The 12,500-nt window shown below is 47.0% G+C and overlaps 2 protein-coding genes across 3 annotated transcripts in view; both read left to right on the top strand.

Moving 5' to 3' along the window:
• The window catches only part of LOC114565484 (C-C chemokine receptor type 9), a 9,547-nt gene extending 1,672 nt beyond the window's left edge, over window positions 1-7,875 (top strand). Inside the window, 4 exon segments of the mRNA XM_075447443.1 lie at window positions 339-398; window positions 1,699-1,833; window positions 1,835-2,314; window positions 6,698-7,875. Coding sequence (XP_075303558.1) covers window positions 357-398; window positions 1,699-1,833; window positions 1,835-2,314; window positions 6,698-7,153 — 1,113 coding nt within the window. The 5' untranslated portion in view covers window positions 339-356 and the 3' untranslated portion in view covers window positions 7,154-7,875.
• A 2,335-nt stretch (window positions 7,876-10,210) lies between these two features.
• Window positions 10,211-12,500, top strand: part of bfsp2 (beaded filament structural protein 2, phakinin) — a 20,929-nt gene continuing 18,639 nt past the window's right edge. For both annotated transcript variants that reach the window (XR_003693965.1, XM_028593921.1), the window contains exon 1: window positions 10,211-10,663. Coding sequence is in view for 1 of the 2 variants with exons in the window: in XM_028593921.1 (XP_028449722.1) it covers window positions 10,211-10,663 (453 nt within the window). In the remaining variant the exon portion in view is untranslated. The remainder of the gene's footprint in view (window positions 10,664-12,500) is intronic.

Consider the following 12,500-nt stretch of genomic DNA (forward strand, 5'->3'; position numbering starts at 1 on the left):
TCGTTGTAAAACGTTTTTTAAACCTTTTTGGGTTGTTTTTGGACCAGTATTAAAATACCTGTGACTGAAAAATCTAAAATATTAAAGAGTAAACTGAATGGCTGGATGAATGTATGAATGTATGAGTTGTTTAATCTCTAAAATGTGGATCAGATTTTCCCCAAAAAGCCCAAGATGATGTCATCAAAGACCTTGAGTGTCCTGTCCCAGAGGAGAGGAGAAACTAGAACAGATTTATCACGCTGACATTACACTAGTTTACCTGTTTTATTTTGGTAACAAAGGTGCACATTGTGATGTCACAGATTGACATCAGCTGCTGCTTGTTTCTCTTAAAGGTCACTAAATCTGATCACATGACCTCCACGGAGGACATCATGACGGCGTTCACCACAGAGGTAAGAAAAACCTGCTGCTCGTTTCACTGCCACCAGACTCCATGTAAATAATCACTACTTTTATCATGTGAGAATCTGAGACAACATGAAGAGTTTAAAAGTTTTGTTGTTGCTGCTGACAGACTCAGATTATATATATATATATATATATATATATAATAATGTTGTCAGACACTTATATCATATATATATATATATATATGATATAAGTGTCTGACAACATTATGGGATGGATTCCTACAGAGATAGACCTTTTAGTTAAAGAGTAAGATCCTTTTAGTTTAACATGAAACAGCCCCGATATCACCATCACCAAACTCCACCAGACTCCATGTAAATAATCAGGACTTTTATCATCGTAAAACACACTTCATTCAAAGTGGACAGAAACTAAATAAAACTATCAAAAGCCGTCTTGGTTCATCTTTCCATTGTTCCAACAATCACCACTCTGGTTTGGTTGAAATAAACCCTTAATTCACCCATTTACATGTGGAGATATGCTGGCTCTATACACGCTAAAAGTCCTGATTATTTACATGGAGTCTGGTGGAGATATGCTGGCTCTATACACGCTAAAAGTCCTGATTATTTACATGGAGTCTGGTGGAGATATGCTGGCTCTATACACGCTAAAAGTCCTGATTATTTACATGGAGTCTGGTGGAGATATGCTGGCTCTATACACGCTAAAAGTCCTGATTATTTACATGGAGTCTGGTGGAGATATGCTGGCTCTATACACGCTAAAAGTCCTGATTATTTACATGGAGTCTGGTGGAAATATGCTGGCTCTATACACGCTAAAAGTCCTGATTATTTACATGGAGTCTGGTGGAGATATGCTGGCTCTATACACGCTAAAAGTCCTGATTATTTACATGGAGTCTGGTGGAGATATGCTGGCTCTATACACGCTAAAAGTCCTGATTATTTACATGGAGTCTGGTGGAGATATGCTGGCTCTATACACGCTAAAAGTCCTGATTATTTACATGGAGTCTGGTGGAGATATGCTGGCTCTATACACGCTAAAAGTCCTGATTATTTACATGGAGTCTGGTGGAGATATGCTGGCTCTATACACACTAAAAGTCCTGATTATTTACATGGAGTCTGGTGGAGATATGCTGGCTCTATACACGCTAAAAGTCCTGATTATTTACATGGAGTCTGGTGGAGATATGCTGGCTCTATACATGCTAAAAGTCCTGATTATTTACATGGAGTCTGGTGGAGTTTGATAACACTTGCCCACTCTGATTACATTTGTTTTGTAACTTGTTGTCTGTGATCACAGGACCCGTCATCCATCAGCGCCTGGGCCACCACCGAGGAAGAAGACTACAGCAATTATGACCACCTGTTCTGCGACCGGGAGTCGGTGCGAGCGTTCAGGCGCCGCTACGAGCCGCCGCTCTTCTGGATCATCGCCCGTGGTGGGCGGCGCCGGCAACATGGCCGTCGTCTGGATCTACCTGAACTTCCGTCGGCGTCTGAGGACCAAAACGGACGTGTACCTGCTGAACCTGGCGCTGGCGGACCTGCTGTTCCTCGTCACGCTGCCGCTGTGGGCCGCCGAGGCCGCCGCCGGCGGCGCCTGGAGCTTTGGCCCCGCCCTCTGCAAGCTCAACTACGCCCTCTACAAGGTGAACCTGTTCAGCGGCGCGCTGCTGCTCACCTGCATCAGCGCGGATCGCTACGTGGTCATCGTGCGCTCGGCGAAGGCCCAGAACTCGCAGGCGCAGCGCCGGCGCCGCAGCCGGCTGGCGGTGGCCGGCGTGTGGCTGCTCGCTCTGCTGCTCGCCACGCCGGAGCTCGTGTTCGCCACGGTGGCCGACAAGGACTTGACCTGCCGGATGGTGATCCCTCCGCACCTCGGGAACCAAACCAAGATCCTGGTCCTGGCGCTGCAGGTGAGAGCACGCCCTCATACTCTGCTCCTGACTGGCTAGTAGTCCTTACCTAGCTACTGTCAGGGCCCTCATACTCTGCTCCTGACTGGCTAGGTAGTCCCCCTTACCTGCTTCTGACTGGCTACTGTCAGGGCCCTCATACTCTGCTTCTGACTGGCTAGTAGTCCTTACCTAGGTACTGTCAGGGCCCTCATACTCTGCTTCTGACTGGCTAGTAGTCCTTACCTAGGTACTGTCAAGGCACGCCCTCATACTCTGCTCCTGACTGGCTAGTAGTCCTTACCTAGCTACTGTCAGGGCCCTCATACTCTGCTTCTGACTGGCTAGTAGTCCTTACCTAGGTACTGTCAAGGCACGCCCTCATACTCTACTTCTGACTGGCTAGTAGTCCTTACCTAGCTACTGTCAGGGCCCTCATACTCTGCTTCTGACTGGCTAGTAGTCCTTACCTAGGTACTGTCAAGGCACGCCCTCATACTCTGCTCCTGACTGGCTAGTAGTCCTTACCTAGCTACTGTCAGGGCCCTCATCTCTGCTTCTGACTGGCTAGTAGTCCTTACCTAGCTACTGTCAGGGCCCTCACACTCTGTTTCTGACTGGCTAGTAGTCCTTACCTAGGTACTGTCAGGGCCCTCATACTCTGCTTCTGACTGGCTAGTAGTCCTTACCTAGCTACTGTCAGGGCCCCTCATACTCTGTTTCTGACTGGCTAGTAGTCCTTACCTAGGTACTGCCAGGGCCCTCATACTCTGCTCCTGACTGGCTAGTAGTCCTTACCTAGGTACTGTCAAGGCACACCCTCATACTCTGTTTCTGACTGGCTAGTAGTCCTTACCTAGCTACTGTCAGGACCCTCATACTCTGCTTCTGACTGGCTAGTAGTCCTTACCTAGGTACTGTCAGGGCCCTCATACTCTGCTTCTGACTGGCTAGTAGTCCTTACCTAGGTACTGTCAGGGTCCTCATACTCTGCTCCTGACTGGCTAGTAGTCCTTACCTAGCTACTGTCAGGGCCCTCATACTCTGTTTCTGACTGGCTAGTAGTCCTTACCTAGGTACTGCCAGGGCCCTCATACTCTGCTCCTGACTGGCTAGTAGTCCTTACCTAGCTACTGTCAGGGCCCTCATACTCTGTTTCTGACTGGCTAGTAGTCCTTACCTAGCTACTGTCAGGACCCTCATACTCTGCTTCTGACTGGCTAGTAGTCCTTACCTAGGTACTGTCAGGGCCCTCATACTCTGCTTCTGACTGGCTAGTAGTCCTTACCTAGGTACTGTCAGGGTCCTCATACTCTGCTTCTGACTGGCTAGTAGTCCTTACCTAGGTACTGTCAGGGCCCTCATACTCTGCTTCTGACTGGCTAGTAGTCCTTACCTAGGTACTGTCAGGGCACTCCCTCATATTCTGCTTCTGACTGGCTAGTAGTCCTTACCTAGGTACTGTCAGGGCCCTCATACTCTGCTTCTGACTGGCTAGTAGTCCTTACCTAGCTACTGTCAGGGCCCTCATACTCTGCTCCTGACTGGCTAGTAGTCCTTACCTAGGTACTGTCAGGGTCCTCATACTCTGCTTCTGACTGGCTAGTAGTCCTTACCTAGGTACTGTCAGGGCCCTCATACTCTGCTTCTGACTGGCTAGTAGTCCTTACCTAGCTACTGTCAGGGCCCTCATACTCTGCTCCTGACTGGCTAGTAGTCCTTACCTAGGTACTGTCAGGGCCCTCATACTCTGCTTCTGACTGGCTAGTAGTCCTTACCTAGGTACTGTCAGGGCACGCATACTCTGCTTCTGACTGGCTAGTAGTCCTTACCTAGGTACTGTCAGGGCACGCCCTCATACTCTGCTTCTGACTGGCTAGTAGTCCTTACCTAGGTACTGTCAGGGTCCTCATACTCTGCTTCTGACTGGCTAGTAGTCCTTACCTAGGTACTGTCAGGGCCCTCATACTCTGCTTCTGACTGGCTAGTAGTCCTTACCTAGGTACTGTCAGGGCCCTCATACTCTGCTTCTGACTGGCTAGTAGTCCTTACCTAGGTACTGTCAGGGCCCCTCATCTCTGCTTCTGACTGGCTAGTAGTCCTTACCTAGCTACTGTCAGGGCCCTCATACTCTGCTCCTGACTGGCTAGTAGTCCTTACCTAGGTACTGTCAGGGTCCTCATACTCTGCTTCTGACTGGCTAGTAGTCCTTACCTAGGTACTGTCAGGGCCCTCATACTCTGCTTCTGACTGGCTAGTAGTCCTTACCTAGCTACTGTCAGGGCCCTCATACTCTGCTCCTGACTGGCTAGTAGTCCTTACCTAGGTACTGTCAGGGCCCTCATACTCTGCTTCTGACTGGCTAGTAGTCCTTACCTAGGTACTGTCAGGGCACGCCCTCATACTCTGCTTCTGACTGGCTAGTAGTCCTTACCTAGGTACTGTCAGGGCCCTCATACTCTGCTCCTGACTGGCTAGTAGTCCTTACCTAGGTACTGTCAGGGCCCTCATACTCTGCTTCTGACTGGCTAGTAGTCCTTACCTAGCTACTGTCAGGGCCTTCATACTCTGCTTCTGACTGGCTAGTAGTCCTTACCTAGGTACTGTCAGGGTCCTCATACTCTGCTTCTGACTGGCTAGTAGTCCTTACCTAGGTACTGTCAGGGCCCTCATACTCTGCTCCTGACTGGCTAGTAGTCCTTACCTAGCTACTGTCAGGTGCCCTCATACTCTGCTCCTGACTGGCTAGTAGTCCTTACCTAGGTACTGTCAGGGCCCTCATACTCTGCTCCTGACTGGCTAGTAGTCCTTACCTAGGTACTGTCAGGGCCCTCATACTCTGCTCCTGACTGGCTAGTAGTCCTTACCTAGGTACTGTCAGGGCCCCTCATACTCTGCTTCTGACTGGCTAGTAGTCCTTACCTAGGTACTGTCAGGGCCCTCATACTCTGCTCCTGACTGGCTAGTAGTCCTTACCTAGGTACTGTCAGGGCCCTCATACTCTGCTTCTGACTGGCTAGTAGTCCTTACCTAGGTACTGTCAGGGCCCTCATACTCTGCTCCTGACTGGCTAGTAGTCCTTACCTAGGTACTGTCAGGGCCCCTCATACTCTGCTCCTGACTGGCTAGTAGTCCTTACCTAGGTACTGTCAGGGCCCTCATACTCTGCTTCTGACTGGCTAGTAGTCCTTACCTAGGTACTGTCAGGGCCCTCATACTCTGCTTCTGACTGGCTAGTAGTCCTTACCTAGGTACTGTCAGGGCCCCTCATACTCTGCTCCTGACTGGCTAGTAGTCCTTACCTAGGTACTGTCAGGTGCCCTCATACTCTGCTCCTGACTGGCTAGTAGTCCTTACCTAGGTACTGTCAGGGCCCTCATACTCTGCTTCTGACTGGCTAGTAGTCCTTACCTAGGTACTGTCAGGGCCCTCATACTCTGCTCCTGACTGGCTAGTAGTCCTTACCTAGGTACTGTCAGGGCCCTCATACTCTGCTTCTGACTGGCTAGTAGTCCTTACCTAGGTACTGTCAGGGCCCTCATACTCTGCTCCTGACTGGCTAGTAGTCCTTACCTAGGTACTGTCAGGTGCCCTCATACTCTGCTCCTGACTGGCTAGTAGTCCTTACCTAGGTACTGTCAGGACCCTCATACTCTGCTCCTGACTGGCTAGTAGTCCTTACCTAGGTACTGTCAGGGCCCTCATACTCTGCTTCTGACTGGCTAGTAGTCCTTACCTAGGTACTGTCAGGGCCCTCATACTCTGCTCCTGACTGGCTAGTAGTCCTTACCTAGGTACTGTCAGGGCCCCTCATACTCTGCTTCTGACTGGCTAGTAGTCCTTACCTAGGTACTGTCAGGGCCCTCATACTCTGCTTCTGACTGGCTAGTAGTCCTTACCTAGGTACTGTCAGGGCCCTCATACTCTGCTCCTGACTGGCTAGTAGTCCTTACCTAGGTACTGTCAGGTGCCCTCATACTCTGCTCCTGACTGGCTAGTAGTCCTTACCTAGGTACTGTCAGGTGCCCTCATACTCTGCTCCTGACTGGCTAGTAGTCCTTACCTAGGTACTGTCAGGTGCCCTCATACTCTGCTTCTGACTGGCTAGTAGTCCTTACCTAGGTACTGTCAGGTGCCCTCATACTCTGCTCCTGACTGGCTAGTAGTCCTTACCTAGGTACTGTCAGGGCCTCATACTCTGCTTCTGACTGGCTAGTAGTCCTTACCTAGGTACTGTCAGGGTCCTCATACTCTGCTCCTGACTGGCTAGTAGTCCTTACCTAGGTACTGTCAGGTGCCCAATCACTACACACAGACTTAAGTCTAATTTCAACATAAAATAATATTTAATTTACAGCATATTCACCAGATTTTGTTTGTTTTTAAACGTTTGTGTCCCTGCAGGTGGTGTTCGGCTTCTGCTTGCCGTTCGTCGTCATGGCGTTCTGCTACAGCGTGATCGTGGCCACGCTGCTGAAGACCCGGAGCTTCCAGAAGCACCGGGCGATGCGCCTGATCCTGGCCGTGGTGGCGGCGTTCGTGGCGACCCAGCTGCCGTACAACGCGGTGCTGGCGGTGCAGGCGGCGCAGGCGTCCAACGGGACCATGGCGTGCGAGGAGATGAAGCGCTTCGACACGGCCGGCCAGGTGCTGAAGAGTCTGGCCTACCTGCACGCCTGCCTCAACCCCTTCCTCTACGCATTCGTCGGAAACCGTTTCCGCAAAGACGTCCTGCAGATGCTGAGCGTCTGCCGCCCGCGCCAGCGCTCTCTGTCGGCCAATCAGAGCAAGAGCTGCCGCAGCTCCACCAGACCCTCGGTGATGTCGGACAGCGACACCTCGCAGGCGCTCTCGCTGTAGAGACGCACGCCAGCGGGACATTACGAAGAGGTTCTGGAAGGACTTTTTAACGGGACTCTTCCTAAACTTTCTCTGGACTTTTCCGGGACTTTTGTGAAAATTTTTCGGGACGGGACATTAACTAGCGTTGAGTTACCCGAACCCGAACCCTTTCTCCGGGACTTTATCAGACAGCAAGAACAGGACATTAACTACTCTTTCTCCAGGACTTTTTAACGGGACTTTTCCTAAACTTTCTCAGGACTTTTCCAGGACTTTTGTGAAGATTTTTCCAGGGATCAGACAGCGACTAACGCCACTTCCGGTGTGTGCTGTCAACGGGACATTAAGTAGAGTTTCCCAAACTTTCTCAGGTGTTTCCTTGAGACTGAATGTGATGTAACTGTAGCTGCTGTTGTTGGACACATCACAGGACGTCTGCCACATGAATATGATTTATGATTTCTTTCCCAGCTGCTGGTTGTTTAATGTGAATATTTTAAGAAACATTTTGGGAACGTGGCTGCTTCTAACAGCTGCTAACAGCTGCTAACAGATGCTAACAGCTGCTAACAGCTGGTAAAGGATGCTAACAGCTGCTAACAGCTGCTAACAGCTGGTAAAGGATGCTAACAGCTGCTAACAGCTGCTAACAGCTGTTAGCAGCTGGTAAAGGATGCTAACAGCTGTAAATATCAGCGTGTGTGTTTTTGTGTTGAAACATTAAAGTGTGCAAAGGACAACAGGAAGTCCCGTCCTTTCTTTCTTCACCTCCTTCCTCATTTAAACTTGCTGTTCTCTAAAAAACATTTCTGACCTTTAACCTCTCTGTTCTCTAAAAAAAACATTTCTGACCTTTAACCTCTCTGTTCTCTAAAAAAACATTTCTGACCTTTAACCTCTCTGTTCTCTAAAAAAACATTCTGGGCTTTAAATAAAAGTCCGACGCAGAGCTTTGAGTGATCATCACTTCTGTTATTCTCTGTCCAACAAACAGCCTCCAGAGGATTCTTACACGATGATGTCACATGTCACCTGAACATGTGACATCACTGGTCTTTTCAGCTTTAAACTGGACTCGTGTGGTCCTGTTGTCAGGGCTGTACTGATGTTTGTTAAAGTACCAGATTGCACATGTGACGCCCAGACGTTAAGGTGTGGCTCCACAGAAACAAACAACACTACAACATTTACTCAATTATATCAAACACTCAATTACATTAGATTTCTTTATAAAAATAGAAAATTTTAAAGTCTAAGTGTCTGACAACATACATCCCTACAGAGATAGACCTTTTAGTTAAAGAGTAAGATCCTTTTAGTTTAACATGAAACAACCCCGAAATCACCATCACCAAACTCCACCAGACTCCATGTAAATAATCAGGGCTTTTATCATCGTAAAACACACTTCATTCAAAGTTGACAGAAACTAAATAAAACTACCAAAAGCCATCTTGGTTCATCTTTCCACTGTTCCAACAATCACCACTCTGGTTTGGTTGAAATAAACCCTTAATTCACCCATTTACATGTGGAGATATGCTGGCTCTATACACACTAAAAGTCCTGATTATTTACATGGAGTCTGGTGGAGATATGCTGGCTCTATACACGCTAAAAGTCCTGATTATTTACATGGAGTCTGGTGGAGATATGCTGGCTCTATACATGCTAAAAGTCCTGATTATTTACATGGAGTCTGGTGGAAATATGCTGGCTCTATACACGCTAAAAGTCCTGATTATTTACATGGAGTCTGGTGGAGATATGCTGGCTCTATACACGCTAAAAGTCCTGATTATTTACATGGAGTCTGGTGGGTTTGATGATGGGGATTTCAGGACTTTTTCATGTTAAACTAAAACGAAATCCCCATCATCAAACCCCCAGACACTTCCAGATGTAAATGTTTGGACTTTCCGGTTAACACTTGAATGATTGTGTGAGTAGCTGTGGTTTCTGTCACTAACGGTGAATCTGTTTCAGTTCCCGCTGACAGTAGAACAAGTTTGACGTCATTTCCTGTTTTGTTTGAAGTCATGTCTCAAGTTCTCAGCAGACAGAAAAACATCTGCATTTAAAACTCATACAACTATAACTAATATAACTCATATAACTAATATAACTCATATAACTCATATAACTAATAGAACTCATATAACTAATATAACTCATAACTAATATAACTCATATAACTAATATAACTCATAACTAATATAACTCATATAACTAATATAACTCATAACTAATATAATTCATATAATTAATATAACTCATATAACTAATATAACTAATATAACTCATATAACTGTGTGTGTATGTGTATGTGTGTGTGTGTCTCTGTGTGTTCTCTGTGTGTGTGTGTTCTCTGTGTGTGTGTGTGTGTGTGTGTGTTTGTGTGTGTGTATCTCTGTGTATGTGTGTGTGTGTGTGTGTGTGTGTATCTCTGTGTATGTGTGTGTATCTCTGTGTGTGTGTGTGTTCTCTGTGTGTTTGTGTGTTTGTGTGTGTGTGTGTGTACGTGTGTGTGTATCTGTGTGTGTGTGTGTGTATGTGTGTTTGTATCTGTGTGTGTGTGTGTGTTCTCTGTGTGTGTGTGTGTGTGTGTGTGTGTGTGTATGTGTGTATGTGTGTGTGTGTGTGTATGTGTGTGTGTGTGTGTGTGTGTGTGTGTGTGTGTGTGTATGTATGTGTGTATCTGTGTGTGTGTGTGTATCTGTGTGTGTGTGTGTGTGTGTGTGTGTGTGTGTGTATCTGTGTGTGTGTGTGTGTGTGTGTGTGTGTGTGTGTGTGTGTGTGTGTGTGTGTGTGTGTGTGTGTGTGTGTGTGTGTGTGTGTGTGTGTGTGTATATCTGTGTGTGTATCTGTGTGAGTGTGTGTGTGTGTGTGTGTGTGTGTGTGTGTGTTCTCTCTCTCTCTCTCTCTGCTGACTCAGCTGGGATCAGACTCTGTGTTTCCATGAGAACAAAGGCTTCGTCGCCGCAGCAACACAAACAAAGGTGGGCCACCATGTTTCCAGAAGGCCCAGCTCCCATAAAGCCCGGCGCCGCGCGGCTCTCAGCGGTTTGCCACATCATGCCTCTGCCCCGACGCCGCTCCTCCTTCCTGGGACAGCAGTCCTCCGAGCGCCCGGGCGCCACGGCGGGCGCCTGCGGGCGCATCGGCGCGCCCGGCACGACCGCGCCGCGCGGAGTCTTCGTAGGCCCCGCCCCCACCGTAGCAGGCGGAGCTTCCTGCCTCGGCACGCGCGTGTCGCGGCGAGCTCTGGGCATCAGCAGCGTGTTCCTGCAGGGGATGCGGAGCAGCGCGGCGCCCGTGCTGCCGCGCGTGGCGGGCCGCGGCGGCGGAGCCTCGGCGGCGGCGGCGGGGCTGAACGGGTGTCTGATGGAGTACCGGGACAAGGTGCGAGCGCTGGAGACGCTGAACCAGCAGCTGGAGGAGCAGATCAGACTCTGTCTGGACCGCAAGGCGTCCAGCGCCGGCGCCTGGGGGGCGCTCCGGACCGAGTGGGAGGACGTCTACCGACAGGTGAGGACTGGGTTAGGTTAAGGGGCGTTTTTTATTTTATTTTTTTTATTTATTTAAGGACAATGCACATTTAATGAACATGTACAGCAGTACACGTAAAAGTGCCAGATTGTAGCCCAAAGGCTAATTTCCATCTGTAGTCCCAATTGGCAGATATACATTACAAAAACAGGACATAAAATAAACACTATTAACATCTGCTATATAAAACCGGATAAAACAGGATGAAAAAAACAAAAATTATTAATAAATGTTAAAACAGAGGCTCAACATACATATGTTTCACTAAACTAATACGGTACGACATACGAGTAGGGGTGACCCAATACGTGGTTAGTTTTAAGACAAAATATATACAGTAATAACATTTGTTATGTGAAACAAGGAAAAACAAAACAAACAAACAAACAAAAAAAGCAAACAAGACAATTTATTAGTAAGTGTTAAGACAAAGACGCAGTTCACCATCACACTCCACTGGGCTGATAGGTACAGCATGCAGTCAGAGGTGGTTGTACGTTTGGTTAGCTCTGAGCCTCACCTTTACCTGGCTCTTAAAGGTTGCCAGAGTGGGACACTCCCTTATAGTTGGGGGTAGTGTGTTCCATAATGCACTACCTTTAATAGATAGTGCATTATGGCTAAAAGAAGTTTTTCTAAAAGGAAGCTCACTGTCCCTGTTTACAACAGCTCTAGTAATCTGAGTCTGTCTGTATTTAATAAACTCTTGCAATGGCGGTGGTGCCAAGCCATGCAGTACTTTATAAACTAAGCATATTGAGGAAAATTTACAAAAATTGTCAAAAGTTAGTAAGTTGTATTTCTCTAAGATTTTGCAATGATGGTAAGAAAAAGGTTTTTTATCTAGAGTTTTGAGTGCCTTTTTGTACAAAAGCTCAACTGGTTTTAGGATAGTAGAACCCGACATAGACCAGCTGGTGATGCAGTAGTTTAGATGTGAAAATATCACTGAGTGCAAGAACATCAGAGCTGCCGTCTCTGACAAAGATCCTCTAATTTGCTTAAAATTACAAAGACTGAATTTAATTCTGTTGGAAATCATTTTAACATGATTTTTGAAAGAAAGTTTGGAATCTATAATCACGCCCAAGTATTTAAACTCATTAACAACTTCCAACTCCTCTGTACCCAAAAACATCCCAGATTGAGAAGGCGTAATGGTAGAAGGCTGCTTCGACAAATATAAACAAACAGATTTTTTAGCATTTAAAATAAGACATGATCTATTGAGCCACGTTTTTATATGTGTAAGAGCTGTTGAGAGCACACGTGCTGCCTCCTTAGGATTTTTTCCTTCAGTAAAAATTACAGCGTCATCGGCGTAAAGCTGAACATCAACATTTAAACAATATTCAGGTATATCATTTATATATAATGAAAATAAAATGGGCCCCAGTATGGACCCTTGAGGGACCCCCACTGGACCCATGTAGACAGAACTAACCCCGCCCACCACAGTGCATTGCTCTCTGTGACACAGGTACGAAAGAAACTACTAAATAACTTGAACCGAAAAGTCAAAACGGGACAATTTAGATAGCAGCACACTGTGACTGACTGTGTCAAAGCTCTTTTTAAATCTAAAAACACTGCACCAACACATCCATTTTTGTCTAACTTACATTTGATCTTTTCCATTAATAAAGCCAATGCAGTCTCGGTTGAATGGCGTGGCCGAAACCCAAACTGCACGGGATGTAAAGATGTTTGGCTGTTTCTAAGAAATTCAATGAGTTGTTTAACAACCCATTTTTCAATTATTTTAGAGATTATAGGTAAAATACTAATTGGTCTATAGTTATTTATGTCAGATTTA

Source organism: Perca flavescens, chromosome 12 (genome assembly GCF_004354835.1).
Source record: "Perca flavescens isolate YP-PL-M2 chromosome 12, PFLA_1.0, whole genome shotgun sequence".
NCBI classification, from domain to species: domain Eukaryota; kingdom Metazoa; phylum Chordata; class Actinopteri; order Perciformes; family Percidae; genus Perca; species Perca flavescens.